This window comes from Gopherus flavomarginatus, chromosome 3, assembly GCF_025201925.1.
Source record: "Gopherus flavomarginatus isolate rGopFla2 chromosome 3, rGopFla2.mat.asm, whole genome shotgun sequence".
Classification (NCBI taxonomy): Eukaryota; Metazoa; Chordata; order Testudines; family Testudinidae; genus Gopherus; species Gopherus flavomarginatus.
Window position 1 is genome coordinate 1,610,491 of NC_066619.1, and position 22,420 is coordinate 1,632,910.

Here is a 22,420-nt window from a genome sequence, read left to right on the forward strand (position 1 = left end):
CTCAGCGTGCTGGGCCAGGATCAGCTGATCAGAGAGGGGAATCGCCTCCAGGGGGGAACCAGCTTTTGTCCCAGGGAATAGATCCACTAAGGGGTCATCTCCCTGCCCCTCCCAATGTCCCACACATGGCCAACACCACATTCCCCCTGTCATAGTTTTGTTTCATCATGTTCACATGGTACACCCGATGGTGATATGCCCGGTTTGACAGCTCCACCACATAGTTTACTTCATTCAGTTGCTTGATAACCTTGAAGGGCCCTTCCCAGGAGGCCTGGAGTTTGTTTTTCCTCACGGGGATGAGAACCATCACCTGATCCCCGGTGGCGAAGGCACGGGCCCGCGCTGTGCGGTCATACCAGACCTTCTGCCTCCTCTGGGCTCAGGCCAGATTCTCCCTGGCCAGGCCCATGAGCTCGGCCAGTCTTTCCCGGAAGGTCAGGACATACTCCACCACTGACTCTCCCTCGGGAGTGACCTTCCTCTCTCATTCGTCCCTCATCAGGTCTAGGGGCCCCCTCACCCGCCTTCCATACAACAGTTCGAAAGGTGAAAACCTGGTAGATTCCTGGGGTACCTTCTTGTACGCAAACAGTGGGTGAGGTAAGTACTTGTCCCAGTCCTGCGGGTGCTGGTTCATAAATGTTTTTAGCATCATCTTCAGCGTCCCATTGAACCTTTCCCCCAGCCGGTTGGACTGGGGGTGATACGCTGAGGCCCAGTTGTGCTGGACCCCACATTTCTGCCATAAGGACCGGAGCAGGGCCGACATGAAGTTTGACCCCTGGTCCGTTAAGACCTCCTTGGGGAACCCCTCCCTGCTGAAAATTGTCAGCAGCGCATCTGCCACGGTGTCTGCTTCGATAGAGGACAAGGCCACCGCCTCAGGGTAGCAAGTGGCAAAATCCACCACCACCAGGATGTATTTCTTCCCTGACCGAGTTGTCTTGCTGAGAGGTCCTACTATGTCCATGGCCACCTTCTGGAAAGGTTCTTCTATGATGGGTAAAGGCCTCAAATCTGCTTTCCCCTTGTCCCGGGCCTTCCCCACCCTCTGACAGGGGTCACAGGATTGGCCGTACTGTCAGACATGAGTAAAGACCCCAGGCCAGTAAAAGTTCTGTAGCAGCCTCTGCCTGGTGCGCTGGATTCCCTGGTGCCCTGCGAGAGGGATGTCATGAGCCAGGTACAGCAGCTTGTGGCAAAACTTCTGGGGAACCGCCAGCTGCCTCCTGATCCCCCATGACTCTACTTCCCCTGGGGGAGCCCATTCTCGGTACAGGAAGTAGCCCCAGAATTTTGCATCCCAAAGGGCAACACTTTGAACTCATACAGGCCAGATTCCACTGTGAAAGTGAACTTTTCTTGTGTATCAGCATCTAGGGGTATGTGCCAGTACCCCGTAGTCAGATCCAGGGTGCTTATAAACTGTGCCCCTCCCAGTGTATGCAATAGATCCTCTGTTCTGGGTGTGTGGTAAGGGTCAGGCTGAGTTATAGCATTTAGCTTCCTATAATGCACACACAACCTCATGGTCTTATCCTTTTTTGGCACCATTACAATGGGAAAGGCCCAGGGGCTCATGGATCTGGTGATTACTCCCATTGTCAACATGCTTTCCACCTCTTCCTGGATCTGCCTTTGCCCTGTAAGCTCTGCTAGGGGCTGGGCGGGGATCCACTATCTGAATGGAGTGTGTCATCCTATCCGTGAGCCCTGGCCTGTTGGAGAATGTTCGCTTGTGGTATCTTAACAACATCAGCAACTCCTTCCTTTGAGGGGGGGTTAAATCCTCCCCCATCTCAATGCTCTCGAGAGGTGTCTCCTCCTGGCTTTCAGCAACCATGTCAATCAAAGGGACGGACCCTGCCTCTTCCTCAGCACTGCAGATCATGTTCACATTTACCTCCCTTGCATGATAGGCCTGCATTCTGTTCACATGCACTGTCTGCACACTTCCCCGGCCATGGAGTCTTCTCACATCATAGGTAACCTCATTAAACCTTTCCACCACCTCCACGGGTCCAGTCCAAACATCCTTCATCTTGTTCTTCCGGACAGGATCCAGCACCAACACTCTGTCCCCTATTTCAAACGCTCTCTCCTGAGCATCTCTGTCATACCAGGCTTTCTGAGTATCCTGGCTCTCTTCCAGATTCCGCTCAACCAACTTCATCATCTCCTGCAAACTCTCCTTGAACTGAGCCACATACTCAGTCACCGGCTGCTCTGTCCCCTCAGCATTACCTTCCCACGAGTCACGGCCCAAATCCAGGGACCCCCGGACCTGCCTGCCATAGAGCAATTCAAAGGGAGCAAACCCTGTAGACTCTTGGGGCACGCTCCCTGGGGGACAATAGATACAGCAGCATAACACCACAGTCATTCTGGCCTCTATCCACAGACATTTTCAACATCGACTTCAGGGCTCCATTGAACTTTTCCTGTAGGCCATTAGTCTGGGGGTGGTAGGGAGCAGCTTTCAGGTGCCTCACCCCACATAACTCCCACAACTGCATGAAAACCACAGACATGAAGTTAGACCCACGGTCAGACAATATTTCTTTAGGAAAACCCACTCTGCTAAAAATAGAGAACAAGGCCACTGCCTCTGCCTCTGCCTCTGCCTCAATATTAGCCAAGGCTACAGCCTTAGGATATCTGGTAACAAAATCTACCACCACCAGGATGTATTTCTTCCCATTTCTGGAAGGTTTTGGGAATAGCCCCACAATATCCACAGCCACTCTGGCAAAAGCCTCCCCTATAATGGGCAGAGGCTGGAGGGGCACCTTGCTAGGCCCCCTTTAATCCCTTACGCTTCTGGCACAGTTCACAGCTCCTGCAGTAATCTCTCACCGCCTCAAAGAGGTGAGGCCACTAGAAATTTTGCTCCAGCCTGTCACACGTTTTGCCTACACCCAGATGTCCTGCAAATGGACCATCATGAGCCAACTTCAACAATTCATTGCGGTAACTCTCAGGTACCACAAGCTGTTTGCGAGCTGCAGCTTGGGAATTCCTCTTTCCCCTGGGAGGCTCCCTATACAACAGCCCATCCTGCATGAAGAACCTGCCTCTCTCTTCACTGGCTGGGACCTGACTCTGAGCATCATTCCTGGTTCTCTCTAGAGATACATCACTTTGCTGGGCCACAATGAATTCACTCTGGGTTTTGTCTGAATTCAGAACGATCTCTGATATTTCAGACAAACCCTCGCCTGATCCATCTTGAGAGACACTCTCTGTCTGTTCGCCGTCCCCCTCACTGCCATCAGTCAGGGCATCTGCCACAGACCCCAACTCTCTCTGTGACTTGGTCACCACATTCACTTGGCCAGGCACCCCCAGTATGTTATTTCCTACCAAAACATCAGCCGGAATCAAATCCCGGACAGCAACCTTCACAATTCCTTTAAAGCCATCCCACTCAAGGTGGATTCTAGGCATCGGCAGGTCCACCGAGTACTCAGTGCCACTATCGTCACATATTCCCCTGGCAGCATGTCCTCTGGCTTCACCAGATGTCCCTTGACTATAGCTACACCTGAGCCAGTGTCTCGCCATCCCATGCATTCAACACCACTGGCCTTTGCCTCCATAATAAACATCTCACTCCCTTGCCAAGCCTCAGTCCTGACATAACTGGTGAGCTCATCACCTCCCCCAGACCATTGGAGATGATGGGGTTGGCATTACCCACTGCTGTGCTTGCCCCTGGACTCAAGGTTGTGCTGTTGTGGCTTGGCTCAGCCTGGGTGCTCAGGGTAATGGTGTTGGCATTTACTGCTGGCTTTGGGCTGCCCTTCAGTGTCAGGCAATCAGGTCTTATGTGGCCAGTCACACCACAGTGATAGCACGTTACCTGTTCTGTCCTGGGATGCAAGTTCCTACCCTCCAGGCCCCCTTTAGAAGAGCCAGGGCCAGGTTTACCTTTAAATCTTTCCCTCCTCTTGAACTGGGGTGAATGGTGATTATTTTTCCCTGGGGGTTCACACCCTTCCCAAGCCCTGTTTTGGGTATGGGCATCCGCAATCTCTGCAGCCCATAGGACTGACTCAGGGTCCCTATCACACACAGCTGCTCTCACGTGGTCAGGCACAATGTTTAAGAACTGTTCCAAAGTTATTAAATCCAGCAGCTTTTCAAAACTCCCATGTGCCTTTGCTCCCATCACCCGCTTCTTAACAAAACCCATCAGCTTATGAGCACATTCTACAAAAGTACAGTCATTACACATCTTAAATTCTCTAAATTTAACTCTGTAAGATTCAGGAATAACCTTGAACCTCCTTAACACAGAATCTTTAAACCGCTCATAATTTAAGGCTTCTTGTTCCCTCAAGTCATTAAATACCTCCCTGGCTTTTCCAGTCAGTCTGGTCAGCAGGACAGGCATTCGCTGATCATCGGAGATCCGGTACAGATGGCAGAGGCATTTAAAGGTAGACAAAAAACTCCTCTATATCCTTAGTATCATTGCAGACGGGACACATCCTTTCCCAGTTTTTCTCGTGGCGCTGGTGTGACGAACTGGAAATGTTCTTAATGTTTTCTCTGAATACTGTGTTGGTGCCTCAGTGTCCCCATGGCAGTTCTTAAGTATCTGGCAGAGCAAAGGGCCAGTGCTCCTAAATGCCTGGCACTCTGTCTCCTAGCAACTGATGGCCTGGGCCCCTCCTCTGCAAAGGTGCCAGCTGAAGGTGTTGGAGACAAAGGGATCAGGTGACCTCCTGGCCCGGGAAAGGGGCTGAGCAGAGAGGAGGGGCTGGGAGGGGTTGTTAGTCTGGAGCTGGCTGGGGTCAAGGGTGGAGGGCAGACCTGGGGGTCTGGCTCACTGCCCCCCAGAATGGACCCAGCCGAGGGGTCCGGTTCGCTGTATCTACAAGCTCTGTTTTAGACCCTGTTCCTGTCATCGAATAAACCTCTGTGTTACTGGCTGGCTGAGAGTCACGTCTGACTGCAAGGTGGGGGTGCAGAACCCGGTGGCTTCCCCAGGACCCTGCTGGGGTGGACTCGCTGTGGGAAGCGCACGGAGGGGCAGAGGATGCTAAATGCTCCAAGGAGAGACCCAGGAGGTGAAGCCGTGTGAGCTTCTTGCCCTGAACAAGTCTGCTCCAAGGGAGAGGAGGCTCCCCAAAGTCCTGACTGGCTTGGTGGGGAGCAGTTCCAGAGCATCCCACCGCTACCACCGAGTAACGGGGTCCCCCTGAGGACTGCAGCGAGCGGTCTCAGGGGCGGAGGAGCTTGCCGCTCGAACCTGGGAGAGAGAAGGATTTTTGCAGTAGCAGGGTTCCCCAGGGGATGGCAGGAGCAGTCCCAGGGGCGGAGGAGTCTGCAGCTCGACCCTGGCAAAGAGGTGGTCATCACGAGAAGGGCTGGCACACCAGGGGTTCTTCCTGGAAACCATGGGGGAGCCAAGAGCACACAGGCCTGTGAGTCCAGAGCCACTTGGGAACAGTGAAGTGATGGCCTATCACCATCTCCTTGAGAAGGACATTGTGATCCTGTGCACACAGAGAGGGTTACGCATGGGGACGTTCACCAAGGCACAGTTAATCGTGCAGTTGGAGGAGGAGGACCGCTCTGAGGAGCAGATTCCTGGCCCAGATGGGGCTACAAGAGGATCTGAGAGCAGCTGGAGCATCAGCCAGGCATCCCCGGGAGTCTGGCCCCCAATCAGACGAGGGCTTCCCGAGACCCCCCCTTCCTAGGCGTAGAGGAAGGGCGGGGAGGAGCCCAGTGTATACCGAGGGCACCGTGACACCCCCGGCCAGCAGGGGAGCCTCACGGCGAAGCCCACCCCCCAGCAGGGGATCCTCCCGGCAACGCTCGGCATCCGTGGAGCGGATGCGGCTGGAATATGAAAGGGAGCTGAGACGGGAGGAGCTCGAGTTAAAGAGGCGAGAGCTGGAGGAGAAGGCAAAACAGCGTGAACATGAGGAGAACCAGCGTAAACATGAGGAGAACCAGCGCCAGCGTGAGTGGGAGGAGAAGGAGAAACAGCGTAAACATGAGCTGGACCTGGCCCAGCTGAGGAGCAGTGAGGCCCCGGCTGCAGTGAGTGAGGGGGGACCCAAGCCTACAAAGAGCTTTGATAAGCACTTGCTGCCCCGGCGTAAGGAGGGGGAGGACATAGACACCTTCCTGACGGCCTTTGAGAATGCCTGCGAGCTGCACAGGGTTGACCCTGCAGACAGGATCGCAGTTCTCACCCCCTTACTGGACTCCACAGCCGTGGAGGTGTACAGCCGACTGAAAGGGGCGGAGGCAGGGGACTACGAACTGTTCAAACAGGCCCTGCTCCGCGAGTTTGGGCTGACTCCTGAGATGTACCGGAAAAAGTTCCGGAGCCAGCGTAAAACCCGTGAGATCACATACCTACAACTGGTCAACCGGGCGCAGGGGTATGCCCGCAAGTGGACAGCTGGGGCCCAAACTAAAGAGGACCTGCTTGACCTATTCATACTGGAGCACCTGTACGAGCAGTGCCCGTCCGACTTGAGGCTGTGGTTGATGGACCAGAAGCCGGAGAACCCGCAGCATGCAGGCCAGCTGGCCGACCAATTTGTGGACAGTCGGGCAGGGGATGGCAGGGAGGAGTCTCGAAGGAGCAGGCCTGCCTCAACGCAGAGAGAGAGTCAACATGGGACCTCCCAAAGGGGGCCTATGGAGAACCCCCCCAAAAGGGGAACATCCAGCGGCAGGTCCCTCCGACCCACTCAAGGGGACCCACGAGATATGGGCTGCTATCGCTGTGGCCAACGAGGTCACATACGGGCCCAGTGCCCCAAGCTCAGGGACAGACCAAGCAGACCCAACCCGCAGAGGGTGGACTGGGTAAAAACCCAATCGGAGGAGGGGCTACATTCCCAGGAAAGGGGGGTTGGCAACATACCACCTGTGGATGCTCCCGGTTCCGGGTTTTTGGTTTACCGGGTGGGCGCGGGGCTGCCCCTCCGGAAAGAGTGCATTGTTTCCCTGGAAGTGGATGGGAGGAAGGTCACTGGGTACTGGGACACGGGCGCAGAGGTGACGCTGGCCCGGCCCGAGGTGGTGGCCTCAGATCGGATGGTGCCCGACACCTACCTGACCCTGATGGGCGTGGGCAGGACCCCATTCAAGGTACCCGTGGCAAGGGTACACCTGAAATGGGGGGCCAAGGAGGGCCCCAAGGATGTGGGGGTGCACCAATATTTGCCCACTGACGTGTTAATGGGAGGGGACCTTGAGGACTGGCCTAGTAACACCCAGAGTGCCCTGGTCGTGACTCGTAGTCAGAGTCGGCAAATGGCACTGCTCCCCGACAACGGGGAAGGTACTCGACCTGAGGTGCAGGACCCTAACTCAGGGAGCGGGGAACGCCCAGGGACACGGTGCAGAGAGGCTGCGGCCTCAGACCCAGCCAGCAAGAGAGAGCCGGTCCCCATTCCTGTCCCAGCTGCTGAGTTCCAGGCCGAGTTGCAGAAAGATCCCTCCTTGCGGAAGCACAGGGACCGGGCTGACCTTAGTGCGGTACAGACCATGAGGAGAGGTTGCAAGGAGAGGTTCCTGTGGGAGAAGGGGTTCCTGTACCGAGAATGGGCTCCCCCAGGGGAAGTAGAGTCATGGGGGATCAGGAGGCAGCTGGTGGTTCCCCAGAAGTTCCGTCACAAGCTGTTGTACCTGGCCCATGACATCCCTCTCGCAGGGCACCAGGGAATCCGGCGCACCAGGCAGAGGCTGCTACAGAACTTTTACTGGCCTGGGGTCTTTACCCATGTCCGACAGTACTGTCAATCCTGTGACCCCTGCCAGAGGGTGGGGAAGGCCCGGGACAAGGGGAAAGCGGCTTTGAGGCCTTTACCCATCATAGAAGAACCTTTCCAGAAGGTGGCCATGGACATAGTGGGACCTCTCAGCAAGACGACCCGGTCAGGGAAGAAATACATCCTGGTGGTGGTGGATTTTGCCACTCGCTACCCCGAGGCGGTGGCCTTGTCCTCTATCGAAGCAGACACAGTGGCAGATGCGCTGCTGACAATTTTCAGCCGGGTGGGGTTCCCCAAGGAGGTCTTAACGAATCAGGGGTCCAACTTCATGTCGGCCCTGCTCCGGTCCTTATGGCAGAAATGTGGGGTCCAGCACAACTGGGCCTCAGCGTATCACCCCCAGTCCAACGGGCTGGTAGAAAGGTTCAACGGGACGCTGAAGATGATGCTAAAAACATTTATGAACCAGCATCCGCAAGATTGGGACAAGTACTTACCTCACCTGCTGTTTGCGTACAGGGAGGTACCCCAGGAATCTACCGGGTTTTCACCTTTCGAACTGTTGTATGGAAGGCGGGTGAGGGGGCCCCTAGACCTGATGAGGGACGAATGGGAGGGGAAGGCCGCTCCCGAGGGAGAGTCAGTGGTGGAGTATGTCCTCACCTTCCGGGAAAGACTGGCCGAGCTCATGGGCCTGGCCAGGGAGAATCTGGCCCGAGCCCAGAGGAGGCAGAAGGTCTGGTATGACCGCACAGCACGAGCCCGTGCCTTCGCCACCGGGGATCAGGTGATGGTTCTTATCCCCGTGAGGAGAAACAAACTCCAGGCCGCCTGGGAAGGGCCCTTCAAGGTTATCAAGCAACTGAATGAGGTAAACTATGTGGTGGAGCTGTCAAACCGGGCACATCACCGTCGGGTGTACCATGTGAACATGATGAAACCATACTATGACAGGGGGAATGTGGTGTTGGCCGTGTGTGGACATTGGGAGGGGCAGGGAGATGACCCCTTAGTGGATCTATTCCCTGGGACAAAAGCTGGTTCCCCCCTGGAGGCGATTCCCCTCTCTGATCAACTGACCCCGGGCCAGCACGCTGAGATCAGAGGGGTGCTGCATCTGTACCGACAGCTGTTTTCCAACCAGCCTGGACGCACTAATTTGACTGTCCACCGGGTGGAGACCGGGTCACATCCCCCTATAAGATGCTCCCCTTTTCGGGTCACTGGTAAAACTGCCCAGGATCTTGAAAGAGAGGTCAGGGACATGCTGGCTTTGGGGGTGATCCAGCCGTCTTCCAGCCCTTGGGCCTCACCAGTGGTGCTAGTCCCCAAGAAGGATGGGTCAATCCGGTTCTGTGTGGACTATCGAAAGCTCAATGCCATCACCGTATCCAATGCCAACCCCATGCCTAGGCCTGGGGAGATTCTAGACAAGCAGAGGGGGATGGAGAACTTGGCCCTGGCAGACACTGATAACATGTGCATCTTTAGCTAGACCTGGGAGGAACAGGTGTCCCAGGTGAAGAGGGGGCTGGGCTGCCTCAAGGAGGTGGGACTGACGTTAAAAGCTGGAAAGTGTAAGGGGGGACGGCAGAGGTGTTGTGTCTGGGCCACAAAGTGGGAAGCGGCTGCCCAAGCCCAAAGCTGGCCAAGGCCAAGATGGGGGCTCTTAAGTGCTGGGAAAAGACCCAATCCCAGCTTGAACCCCAGGGGTATTGGGGTGGCAAAGGGTGTGGGCTGCATAAACCTTCCCACATGCGGCCTGCAAGTGCCATCAAGCACACCCGACCTAAGGGAGGGCGTGAGACTGGACTGTCCTGGTGTAACTCACACCAAGGAATGGGAGAGATGCTGGGGCATCCATGGGAACGTTGGTGGGTTCGAACTTCCCCAGGTCACTGGCTGGAGTGACCTCGCTCAGTTCGGTCTCGAAGGGGGGAGAGATGTGACGAACTGGGAAAGTTCTTAATGTTTTCTCTGAATACTGTGTTGGTGCCTCAGTGTCCCCATGGCAGTTCTTAAGTATCTGGCAGAGCAAAGGGCCAGTGCACCTAAATGCCTGACCCTCTGTCTCCGAGCAACTGATGGCCTGGGCCCCTCCTCTGCAAAGGTGCCAGCTGAAGGTGTTGGAGACAAAGGGATCAGGTGACCTCCTGGCTCGGGAAAGGGGCTGAGCAGAGAGGAGGGGCTGGGAGGGGTTGTTAGTCTGGAGCTGGCTGGGGTCAAGGGTGGAGGGCAGACCTGGGGGTCTGGCTCACTGCCCCCCAGAATGGACCCGGCCGAGGGGTCCGGTTCGCTGTATCTACAAGCTCTGTTTTAGACCCTGTTCCTGTCATCGAATAAACCTCTGTGTTACTGGCTGGCTGAGAGTCACGTCTGACTGCAAGGTGGGGGTGCAGAACCCGGTGGCTTCCCCAGGACCCTGCTGGGGTGGACTCGCTGTGGGAAGCGCACGGAGGGGCAGAGGATGCTAAATGCTCCAAGGAGAGACCCAGGAGGTGAAGCCGTGTGAGCTTCTTGCCCTGAACAAGTCTGCTCCAAGGGAGAGGAGGCTCCCCAAAGTCCTGACTGGCTTGGTGGGGAGCAGTTCCAGAGCATCGCCCGGGGACTCTGTGACAGCTGGGTATGTGGAGTACCAGGTGGTAATGACTTTCTCTACTCTTCCATTACTTGGAGCTGCAGTTTGGCCGTCTCCTGTTGCATCTTGTGAGTCTCCTGTTCAGCAGCCAGCAGCTCCAGACGCCCCTTATGAGCTCTCTCTTCTCTCTCATCAGCCTCTTTCTCTAATTCAGCTATTTTTGGCTTCTCCAGCAAGCGAAGATCTGTTAGATTCCATTCATGCTCAAGCTGCAGTTTATCTGTTGCCTTTTGCCCTCTATTTTTTTCTGCATCCTCAGGTAGGGGCTGCGCTCTTGCCCCCTGATCATTAGCCATTAACAGATTTCTGAGTTCTTCATTTGCAGCTTTCTTTCTAAAGCTTGTCCCCTTTTCTGAACACAAATTTTCCAGGGCTTTTCTGCCAAATCCCCCATATGTTTTTGCTCAGCCATTGCAGCAGCTCTTTAACCAATCAAACCCTCAAAACCAAAATTCGAATTCGGATAGCGTGGGGTTCTGACCCAAAGCTTAATTGACCTGGTTCTGTGGATCCTGCTGACTACACCACTGTGATGGTGCGGTTCTGGCGGGACCCGACTGAGGTGCCAGTTCGGAACCAATTGCTCACACAGGGCAGTCACAGCCCTAGGCTGGGGTTTTTCCACCTCTAAGGCCATGGCTACACTGGCACTTTACAGCGCTGCAACTTTCTCGCACAGGGGTGTGAAAAAACACCCCCTGAGCGCTGCAAGATACAGCGCTGTAAAGCCTCAGTGTAAACAGTGCCCCAGTGCTGGGAGCGCGGCTCCCAGCGCTGCAAGTTAATCCCCATGAGGAGGTGGAGTACGTGCAGCGCTGGGAGAGAACTCCCAGCGCTGGCGCTGCCACCACACTCACACTTCGAAGTGCAAGTGTAGCCATACCCTGAGGCAAACCAAACCAGCCAACAAAAAGGACTTCGGTCTCACCCCACTGGCTAACCACAAGTCACACAAGCAATTTCCTTAGACACTCCAGTCTCCCAGTATCACCACCAGTGCCACCCGTCCTGGGATGAATGGTTATGAAAACCAACACTCCAATCAGGGGTGGCTCCAGGCCCCAGCACGCCAAGCGTGTGCTTGGGGTGGCAAGCTGCAGGGGGCGCTCTGCCAGTCGTCGCGAGGGCGGCAGCCAGGCTGCCTTCGGGGGCTTGCCTGCGGAGGGTCCGCTGGTCCCGTGGCTTAGGTGGCCCTCCCGCAGGCGTGCCTGCCTGCCGTGCTTGGGGCGGTGAAATGCCTAGAGCCTCCCCTGACCCCAATAAAAGAAAACAGCTGGGATGGGTCATTCAGTCCTTTGTGCAGAGCTTCAGTTGGTAGCAAAGTCCCTCCAGAGGTAAGAAGCAGGATTGAAGACCAGATGGAGATGAGGCATCAGCCTTATATAGGCTCTTCCAGGTGTAAGAACCTCTTTGTTCTTACTGTGGAAATTACAGCAAAATGGAGTCTGCAGTCACATGGGCCAGTTTCTGCACACCCTGCTGAGTCACAAGGCGTATTTGCCTCCTCTCAATGGGTCAATTGTGTAGCTGATGGTCCTTAATGGGCCGCTGAGTAGAGCTAACACCAACTTGTCTGGGGTGTCACCCAGACGCACAGCATATGTTTCAGGTACAGACAGTATAGATCCAATATTCATAACTTTAACTACAAAATGACACATGCACACAGACAGCATAGTCATAACCAGCAACCCATAACCTGGTCTTAGACACCTTATATGACCCCCTTTACATAAGATCTGGTGCCACTACAGGACCTTGGTTGCAACCCATGTTCTATATGGTCCCGGTTTATATCAATAATGTCACAATGAGGCACTTAAAAAACAAAGGAAGAAAACTGGGAGGGGAATTAAGCAATGGACCAGCTCACCCAGGCACGCGGTGGAGTCTCCAGCCCATGGGTTTCAGTGCCGAGTGGGTGTTGCTTTGCAAAGCTCCAGTCCAGCTGAAGCAGAAGCTCCTGGGTTGGCTGCAGGTGTCACTGGGTGAAGTGGCTCTGGCCTGGAAATCGATGGAGCGCTGGCATTAGTGCGCCCGCTGGAACGCCAGGATGGCACAGCTGACAGCCAGTGCACTGTGGGACGTGCCGTCTCAGTAATGCCCCTTTTCTTTCCAGAGATTGGAGCGATCAGAGTGACAACTATAAGTCGTGTGGAGCAATAAGAGATGGTGTCATAAGCAGTGACAGATGCTATTCTTATCAGAAGCAGCCAGGGATCTGTGAGAAGGCATCCAGCCAACCCAGCTCAGACAGGCCGTGGGTTCCTTGGAGTCCCTGAAGAGACAATCAGTGAGAGCCCTACAGGACCCTCCTGTAAGTCAGGACACAATCCCCGTAGTGGGGACATCCCGGGAGAGGTGCAGGTTTGCAGGGCGGTGCTGGGGCAGCAGGGCACACAAGGGCATGGGAACGGGAGGTTTGCAGGGTGGTGCTGGGGGAGCAGGGCACACAGGGATGGGCAGGTTGCACATTGGTGCTGGGGGGGGCAGGGCACATGGGGGGCACTGGAGCAGGGGGTTTGCAGGGTGTGCTGGGGGGTCAGGGGAGTGGTGGGTTTGCAGGGCAGTGCTGGGGGGAAGGGCACATGCCTGGCAGGGCTGTGGGAGGGGTTGTGGGGCAGTGCCAGGGGGCAGGGCACATGGGGTCAGGGGAGCAGTGGGTTTGCAGGGTGGGGCTGGGGAAGCAGGGCACACAGGGGGCAGGGGTGTGGAGGGGGTTGTGGGGCGGTGCTGGGGGAGCAGAGCAGTCGGGGCAGAGGTGGGGAGGTTTGTAGGGTGATGGGGGGGGGGGCAGGGTACATGGGGTTGGGGGACCAGTGGGTTTGCAGGGTGGTGTTGGGGGGAAGGGCACATGGGAGGAGGGTTGTGGGAGGGGTTGTGGGGCGGTGCTGGTGGGGCAGGGCACACGGGGTCGGGAGACCAGTGGGTATGCAGGATGGGGCTGGGGGAGCAGGGCACATGGGGGCCAGGTGTGTTGGGGGGTTGTGGGGCAGTGCTGGGGGAGCAGGGCACACGGGGGCAGGGGCATGGGGGGTTGCAAGGTGGGGCTGGGAGATCAGGGCACATGGGGGGCAGGGGCATGGGGGGTTTGTAGGGCGATGCTGGGGGAGCAGGGCACACAGAGGAGGGTTGCGGGGTGGTGCTGGGGGAGCAGAGCAGTGGGGGTCGGGTGGGGGGGTTTGTAGGGAGGTGCTGGGGGATCAGGGCACACAGGGTTGGGGGAGCAGTGGGTTTGCAGGGTGGGGCTGGGGAAGCAGGGCACATGGGGGGCAGGGGTGTTGGGGGTTGCAGGGTGGGGCTGGGGGAGCAGGGCACATTGGGGGCAGGGGCAGGGGGGCTTGTAGGGTGGTGCTGGGGGAGCAGGGCATATGGCGGGCAGGGGCATGGGGGAGTTTCAGGGTGGGGCTGTGGGGAAGGGCACACGGGAGGCAGGGATGTGGGGGGATTGCGGGGTGGTGCTGGGGGAGTAGGGCGGTCGGGGGCAGCGGCGTGGGGAATTGCGGGGCGGTACTGGGGGAGCAGTTGGGGGCAGGGGAGGGGGGTTGCGGGTGGGGCTGGGGGAAGGGCACATGGGGGCAGGGGTGGGGGAGCACAACAGTTGTGGGCAGGGGCAGGGGGGGTTAGTAGGGCGGGGCTGGGGAAGCAGAGCAGTCGGGGGCAAGGATGGGGGGAGTTGTAGGGCGATGCCGGGGGAGCAGGGCACATGGCAGGCGGGGGGGGGGCTTCAGGGTGGGGCTGGGGGGAAGAGCACATGGGGGGCAGAGGCGGGTGGGTTGCGGGGCAGTGCTGGTCGAGCAGGGCACATGGGTCAGCTGTGGGTGTCGTGGGTTGTGCTGGGGCGACAGGGCCGTGGGGGCCCCATGAGAGCGCCCGTCCCCCTCCTCACTGGTGCAGATCCCGGCTCCGTACAACTGCGAACGTGTGAGAACGAAAGCACCAGCCGGGCTCCCCCGCGGGCTCCACGGCACCAGTTGGGGAGATTCGCGTCGCCCTCGGCCTGCCTCAAATCAGCTGGCGCTGGGGCCCCAACTCGCCCCCTTCCCCTGGCAGCGGCGAGCCACAGGGTCGGCCCCCGCCCCCCAAGCTGTAGGAGGGGCACAGGCCCGACCTAGCTGGCGCTGCCATTCCAGCCGTCTGGGTCTCAGGCCTGGCCCAGCGCGGGCGGGGGACAGACCCTCCGGCCCAGCTCACCCTGTTTGTTCCCTTACAGCTCCCGCTGCTCCAGGCTCAGCTCCTGCTCCCAGTGCCGAGGACGCAGCACCCGAGGGCCGGCCCCACCACACTCAGCCTTGCCCCCTGCTCCGGCCTGGAGCCCGGCCCCCCCGGCATGTGCCAGCTTGCCTGCTGGGCAGGGCTGGGGGCATCATGGCCAGGAAAAGAGCCACCCACCCTTAGCAGACAGCCAGCCCCCTTCCCGCAAGTGGGGCTGGGTCCCATGGGGGCGAGCGGCCCCGCCGAGCGTGGGCTCCCTGGCAGCTCCGGCCGCCCCGCTGCACTAAATGCCCCAGTGGGGTGGGCTCCGGGGAGGGTGCAGGAAGCTGCTCTCTGCCCCCCAGACCCTCCTGCAGCCCCACGGCTGTGGGCATTGCCCCATGCAGGGCAAACAGCCTGCCCCTTTCTAACGGTGTCGGGCTCCCAGGCGGGCCTGTCGCTGGTGCGGGGCGATTTCTGCTGCCCACAGCCGGGCATGGCTGGGATCGGGGCGCTGCCCGGCAGCTGGGAGCAGCAGAGCAGTGAGGCAGGACACCCACGGCCTGGGCCCAGGGCCTCCTGTGCATGGGGGGTGAGAGACGCCCCCCCTCTCCGCACCCGGCGTTTGATAGGTCAGCAGGTCAGGGCTGGGTGAGCACAACACGGCACCCCTGGTCCTGCCCCCGGTTTTCAGAGACAGAACATGGCACCCCCAGTCCTGCCCCCAGACTTCAGAGACAGAACACCTCCCCACCCCAACCCCCTGGGCTTCAGAGACACAGCACATCCCGTGCCCGTCCCCCCCCGCTCCCCTGGGGGTCAGAGACTCAACACGCCCCCCCCACCCCCCCCGGTTTTCAGAGACAGAACATGGCACCCCCCAGTCCTGCCCCCAGACTTCAGAGACAGAACACCTCCCCATCCCACCCCCCTGGGCTTCAGAGACACAGCACATCCCGTGCCCGTACCCCCCCCCGCTCCCCTGGGGGTCAGAGACTCAACACGCCCCCTCCACCCCTCGGTTTTCAGAGACAGAACACGGCACCCACAGTCCTGCCCCCGGGCGTCAGAAACAGAACACGCCTCCCCCACCACCACCGGGCAGTGCAGGGCCGAGCGCGGCCAGAGGTTGGCGGCGAGCAGAGGGCGTGGGAGGGGGCCGGTGCTGAGGGCAGGGGGGCAGGGCAGGGCAGGCCTGGGAGTTTGGCTTGCGCTGGCGTGTGGAAGTTTATGACCAAGGAGGGTCACTGAGCGGTGAGCCCGGGGGGGTGGGAGCTGGCCATGTGCCTGGGGCCAGGCTGGTGTGGGAGCCGCGCTGCAGTGGGGCTGGGCTGAGCGGAGGGGGCAGTGCAGGGCCAGGGGGCAGAGCTCATGCCCCACCCCGAGATGCTGGTGCCAGGCTAGAGGCAGGGTGGCCCCAGCGTGCTCCCAGCACAGGACCGGCTCCATCCCTCCCACCAGTGGACCTCCCTGGGCCCAGCGGGAGGGCGGCAGGGACCAGCCCCCTCCACAGCAACACCTCCCTTTGCATCTCCTACCTGCCCCACTGCCCAAGTGCCTGCCCCCCACCACCTCCTCCACCCCACGCTGCAACCAGGGGCCCCATGGGGCTGGAACAGCCTTCAGTGCTGCTGACACGCTCCCCACCCCCAGGGCTCTGTGCAGTCCTAAGGGCACAGATGGGGAAACCGAGGCACAGCACCGAGGGGTCTCCTTTGAGGTGGGCTCTCCTGACTTGCGCTCCCAGGCCCGGCTCTGTCCCTGTCCTGTGACCAGCCAGCCAGCTCAGCCCCCCCCCCCCGCACGGCACACACACAGGGGACGCTGATGAACACCTTAAATCAGTCGCATATATTACTAGCAATTATTATCAGAATAAAAACCAAGAGTTTGCATTCACCAGTGCATCGTATACGTTGGATGGGGGGAGCCCGGGTGCTGCCCCCGGCAGGGGAGCTTGGGGACACAGCTCGGGGGGGGCACACCCCAGCCACCATATTGCAAAGATCTGCCCCACTGGCCACTTCACAGCTGCCACGGAGGGGGCAGGGCCTGAACCAGGAAGTGAAGGGGGGGTATTTATCCCCACTCACCAGTGACTGGCATCCAGTCTGCTCCGTGCCCAGCAGGCGCAGGTCCTGCCCCCCACCCGGACAGGTGGGCTCCATGGGGGAGGGCGTCACGCTGTCACCCCGGCTTAGTGCCCGGCTCACCCGTTACCCAGCCCCTTACCCGTGTGTGATGGAGAGAGGAGAGCCTCGAGTGCACAGTGCGGCCCCCCAACACCCACCACGCCCCCTCCAGCTTGTGCTCCCATCGCCTCTGACTGCGGGGGCCGGGGAGCGGACGCGCAGGGACAGGCGGCCAGGGAGGAGCCCCAGGCCCCAGAATGACCCCGATTGTGCCACTCCTCTCCCCACAGCCGCGGGCAGGGAGGGCAGGATGGAGGGTCCACCTGCCCCCACATGCCTTCCCAGAGACTCCCGGGTGGCACCGTGCCCTGCTGGTCCATCAGCACTGCACCTCAGTGGCTGCTCACCGGAGCCCCCAGCTTTCAGGGGGGTGCAGAGCCCCTCCACCCAGCCCCGTCCCCACGGTGCGGCATGAACCGGCACCACTCCCCCTCCTAGGGGACGCGCCGGCTCCGATGTGGCCGTGCGCACGAGGCAGCCATGTTACTGCATGTCAGCCCAGCTCGACTCACCGGCCCCTGGTGCCACTGCAGGGAGCCAGCCCCGCTCAGAGCTGGCACCACCTCGCTGCTGGGTCCGTGCCCAGCCTGGAGCTCCCTGCACGAGCCCCCCTCCCCGCCTGCTGGTCACACTGGGCCAGCCAGGACGTGAGCCCAGGTTGTGCGTGGCCTTGGCAATGGCTGATGGTCTCACCAACACAGCGAGTGGCCCTAGGGGCAGCCATGTCACCAGGGCAGAACCGGGTCCCGGCACGTGGGCGAGGTGTGGGGATTTCAGGGCTCCGGGCCCTGCTCAGCGCAGGCCGTGGCAGGGAGCCGGAGCCGCGCGGGGGGTCGTGTCCATCGTCCCGTCTGCCCAGCACTAGGACTGTGCCTCCGGCAGCTTGAGGCTGGGCTTGGGCGGGTGTTTGTCCTGGCAGAGGAGGCTCTTGGCCTCGCAGGTGAGGTGCTGGTAGCGGGGCGGGCTGGGCGTGGGCCGATGGCAGACAGAGGCGAAGCTGAAGCTGAAGGGGCCCAGGCAGCAGCCAGGGCAGGCCAGCACCTCGTCCTGCTCCAGCCCGGTGCTGGAGGCGTGCCGGGGCAGCGCGCTCGAGTGCTCCGTCCACTCCAAGGCCCCCGTGCAGGGGATGCTGAGCTCCGAGAAGCCGCGCTCCAGGCCGTGGCCCCAGCCGGATGGGGCGCTCACCACCACGCTGTTGTTGTTGAGGGGCAGGCCGTTGGGGGGCCCCGGCGGCCAGGACTGGGCACCCGACGCTGATGTGCTGATGAAGGTGCTGTGGGTGAGCGGTGGGGCGGGCGCCGGCTCTGGCTCGGGGCTGTCAGGGCTGCAGTCCATCTGCTCCACTGTGGGGGGCCTGGTAAGGGGTGAGCGCCCTGCCACCTCCCCCGCTGTCCCCCAGCTCCGAGTTGGGAAGGGGCTGTGAGGCTGGGGGCTCTCCCCACACGCTGGGGTCTCCTCCCGGCAGCAGGCGTGGGCCGGCTCCCCCCGCAGAGCCAGGCACCCCCGGCGGGCCGGCTCGGGGGACGTGGGTAGCGAACGGCACTTGCGTGTCAGCAGCAGGGGGGCAGAGAAGTCGCACTGCGCCTCCACCACGGGCTCGGGCGTGATGGGTGTGCCCAGCTGGTAGGGGGTGGGCGGCGGCAGGGCGAAGGTCAGCGAGATGAGCGACTTGCTGGGCGTGTCGAAGAGCTTGATTTTCCCACCCTTCAGGTCCTGGCGCTGGGAGAAGGGGTTGAGACGCGGCGGCAGCTCCTTGGGGCGGGCGCCTGCGTCGGGCTCCTGGGGCAGCAGCTGGGCCTGGGACCTGGGCGGGAACATGTCCGAGCGGCTGCGGGCGAGGCGGGGGTCGGGCTGGAGGTGCGACCAGCTCAGATCACGCGGCGGACGTTGCTCAGGGAGCGCGGACTCGCTCGCTGCCTCGCCTGGCACAACACAGACAGCGGGTTGGCAGCCCCCGGCTGGACTGGGTCCACTGCCTCCAGCCCCCGCCCGCCCATTTGGAGAGCGCCTGGCACAATGCACGACCAGGGGCTCTGGGCACCGGGTGGGAGAACCCCCTGGGCACCCCGCTGCCAGGCCGTCTGCGTCCCGCCAGCCCCATCACCCCCCCTCGCGCCCCGTAGAGTGGGGCTGGCATTTCCGCCTGAGCCCACCCCAGGGCTGTGGGGCCTCCCCATTAGTTCAGTGGGGTGAGACGGGTCACGTACCCCTCCCGCGGGGGGACAGCCAGCAGGCCACCCACGGACCCCTTTGCTGCAGTGCTATCCAGGGGTCAGCCTCAGTGTCCGCAGCGCCCAGCTCTGGCCACATGGGGGCAGCACATGCCCTAGCGATCCCTTCAGCACCCGCAGTGCCCAGCCCAGTGCCAAGTGGGTCCCAGGGGAGTGGGGGAGGCAGCAGGACGGACAGGCCGGGGGCGGGGCAGTCATGGTACCATTCAGCGTGGCCGGGGTCCCAGGCGGGGGCACACTCTCCCCATCACTCTGCGGGTCGACGCCGGTGCCCCCCACTCCCAGCTGGTGCTGCAGGATGCCCTCCAGGCGCTGCGTGATCTCCACGAAGGCGGGTCGGGCTGTCGGCTCCATCTGGGTGGGGGAGTCGCCACGTCACCGATGGCCACAGGGCACCAACTCTCACCCACCTGCCCAGCTTCACCAGGGCCCCCCAGCTCGCGGGACTCGGGAGGAATTGCTGGGCAGGAGATGGGGGCAGCGCCCCCTTGGAGCAGGGGGCAGCTCGGTTGTGCTGCCCCTGTCCTGCATGCTGGGGGCGAGGGAGGGGAGAACAGGCATGGATCCCGGTGGCTCTGTGGTGCCAGGAGCCCCCATTCGGGGGCAGGCTGGAAGGGGGGCAGGCCTTGGCACCAGGAATCAATCACCCAGCTGCCCCGTGTCTCGGTGTCTGGTGCGGGGGGCAGGCCCAGGAACCCTGCTTGGGGGAGGGAAGGGAAGAGGGGGACACGTACCCTGCAGCAGTGGAAGGCCAGCTGGAGGAAGGCTGCAGGACAGTCGTCCCCTACCATGTTGCAGAAAGCGGCGACGTCCAGCCCAAAATCCTGCCCGGGGAGACGACGGGAGGTCAGCGACAAAGCCTGAATCACAGGGCCCAGGCCATGCGTCCTGCCCCCCTCTCCTGTGCCCCTGCGCCCCTCTGCATCAAGCTCCTGCCCCAGATGGCACCCCACGGGGATCCCAGCCAGAGGTGTCGCCGACCACTGGGGGCAGGAAGTGCCCCAAAGCCCTGCCCACACAGGAGCCGTCCCTGGAGCCGGGGAGCAGGGGCCCGTGGCTCCGGGGAGGGAGGGGTTTGCAGGCCTCTGCACCCCTGCCACGCGCACCCCCACCACGCGCACCCCCGCCACACTCTGCCTCACCCCTGCCACGAGCACCTCCGCCACGTGCACCCCCGCCACGCTCCGCCTCACCCCCGGCAGCAGGCGGCCTGGCCGAGGGTTACCTCGGTGCGGGGCAGGTAGTCCGGGTCGGCGGGGACCCGCGCGATGGTCTCACACAGGATGATGCCGTAGGCAAAGACGTCTGCCTGCGGAGAGGAGCGGGAGGGGAGGGTGTGTCAGCGGCGCCGAGGGGAACGCTACAGCCCTTCGCCGGGCACGCACGAGCCAGGACATCCCCACGGCTCCCGCCGGGGCCACGGCCCAGCCGGACAGCGTGGCACATCACGGCTTCTGCAGCCCCGGCCTCTCCCGCAGGGGCGCTATGGGGGGCAGGGTGGGGTGCTGGCTGGGGGGGGCTGCCGGCTACCCCAGTCCTGGCCTCTCCCACTGGAGGAGATATGGGGGGCGAGGTGGGGCGCTGGCTGGGGGGGGCTGCCAGCTACCCCAGTCCCGGCCACTGCCACAGGGGGCGGTATGGGGGGCAGGGTGGGGCGCTGGCTGGGGGGCGCTGCTGGCTACCCCAGTCCCGGCCTCTCCCAGCAGGGGGTGCTATGGGGGGCGGGATGGGGCACTGGCTGGGGGGCTCCCAGCTACCCCAGTCCCGGCCTCTCCCAGCAGGAGGATGTGGGGGTGGGCACTGGCCAGGGGAGTGACAGGTTCAGGACACTCTCCAGGAAACGCTGGGAGAAGAGTGTCAGTGACCACACAGCCCCCTCGCCCCCCCCATGCCCTAACACCCCCCTGCACCCCCTATGTTCCACCGCTCCCCCCCGCCGACCCCCTTGACACCCCATGTCCTGCCAGACCCCTCGCCCCCCATGTCCTGTCACCTCCCATTCCCCCATGTCCCACTGCCCCCCATTCCCCCCACACTCTGCCCCCCATTTCCTCCCACACACCCTGCTGGCCCCTTCACACACCCCACCCAGCTGCTTCCCAGCACCTCCCCCCTGCTGACCCCCAGGACCCACCATCGCATACATCCCCCCCGCCCCAGGCTGGCACTGCCCCTGGAAATGGCCAAGCCCAGGCGTGGCAAAGGCAATCAGCCCCCGGTGCCAGCTCAGCGAGTCACCTTCTCGTTGTACAGCTCCCCACGCAGCACCTCCGGGGCCATCCAGTACGGCGAGCCCACCACGGCCAGCGGCTCCTTCAGAGCGTCCTCGCTGGGAGGCAGAGCCGCAGGGTTAGCCCGGCCCTCTTCCCAGCTGCGCAACCCCAACCCCTGCAGGGCCCTGCCCGAAGCCGGGGCAAACCCCAGCCCCCCGCCCCATCTCCTGCCCCAGCTGGGACAATCCCCAGCACCCCAGTCCCTGCCTGCAGCCAGGGCAACCTCCATTCCCATGGGTCCCTGCCCCAAGGCGGGGCAGCTCGCAGCCCTCCAAAGCCCTCCCCATCCCCCCTCCAGCCAGGGGCGACCCACAGCCCACCCAGACTACGCCAGATCTCCCTCCCCCAGCCAGCTCTGACCTCCAGGAGGGGGTGGGTGCCGCCCTGCCTTGGGTGGGGAAGGGTCCAGAGGGGACCGCTGGCCCTTCTGCCTAGATCTGTTGGGGTGACGTGCCCCACTCTGGGGTGGGGGCAGCTCCCCACTCACCTGTAGGTGGGAATCTTCTCCGCCAGGCCGAAGTCCCCCACCACGGCCGTGTAGCCGTTGTCCTCACTCTTCACTAGGCAGTTCTGAGAACCAGAGGAGAGGAGACGTCACGACACACGCCCCGCCTGGCACCTGCCCCATGGAGCACTGCCCCCCACAAGCAATCGAGAGGGCTGCGGGCAGGGGCATTCTCACCCTGCTGTCCCGGGGGAGGGCAGCGAGCACCTAAGGGAGCACAGGGGATCCAGCATGTGATGAAGTTGGGGATTTTGTCGTGTTTTACATTAATAGCGTGTGCGCCTCAGTTTCCCTGTGTGCTGCATGTTTAACAAGGGGCTGGGAGAGGGTTTGCTGCTGCAGGGGACCAGGTGTGACCTTGCCTGGCTGCTGGGACCCCTGGGCAATGGCCTGGAGACGGGGAACCCTAACAACTGGTGACCTGGGGGCCCAACTCAGGAATCGCAGCCGGTTCTGGCCAGTGGGAGGACAATGGGCTGCGGAGAGAGGACCCCGTGACCTGACCAGCCGGCTCCAGCCAGAGGGGTGCAAAGGATGGAGGAGAGGAGAGGAGCCCCAGCGACCTGTTTCCCTGGGACCGAAGAGAAAGGCCAGGGGAGGAGCTGTGGGGGAGACGACACAGGATGCCTTGGCTGG

General features: G+C 61.4%; 3 protein-coding genes across 3 annotated transcripts in view; 2 read left to right on the plus strand and 1 right to left on the minus strand.

The window, feature by feature from the left end:
* Nucleotides 1–12,789, plus strand: part of CD72 (CD72 molecule) — a 111,365-nt gene extending 98,576 nt beyond the window's left edge. The window contains exon 7 of the mRNA XM_050943651.1: nt 12,509–12,789. Coding sequence (XP_050799608.1) covers nt 12,509–12,671 — 163 coding nt within the window. The 3' untranslated portion in view covers nt 12,672–12,789. The remainder of the gene's footprint in view (nt 1–12,508) is intronic.
* LOC127046504 (uncharacterized) overlaps nt 1–22,420 on the plus strand; it is a 257,859-nt gene that overhangs the window by 59,055 nt on the left and 176,384 nt on the right. The gene's annotated exons all lie outside the window — the stretch shown is intronic.
* Nucleotides 15,471–22,420, minus strand: part of TESK1 (testis associated actin remodelling kinase 1) — a 32,826-nt gene continuing 25,876 nt past the window's right edge. The window contains exons 5-11 of the mRNA XM_050943577.1: nt 21,767–21,849; nt 21,245–21,335; nt 20,232–20,315; nt 19,741–19,830; nt 19,210–19,360; nt 15,665–18,697; nt 15,471–15,497 (exon numbers count right to left, since the gene is read on the minus strand). Of these exons, the coding sequence (XP_050799534.1) occupies nt 17,637–18,697; nt 19,210–19,360; nt 19,741–19,830; nt 20,232–20,315; nt 21,245–21,335; nt 21,767–21,849 (1,560 nt within the window). The 3' untranslated portion in view covers nt 15,471–15,497; nt 15,665–17,636. The remainder of the gene's footprint in view (nt 15,498–15,664; nt 18,698–19,209; nt 19,361–19,740; nt 19,831–20,231; nt 20,316–21,244; nt 21,336–21,766; nt 21,850–22,420) is intronic.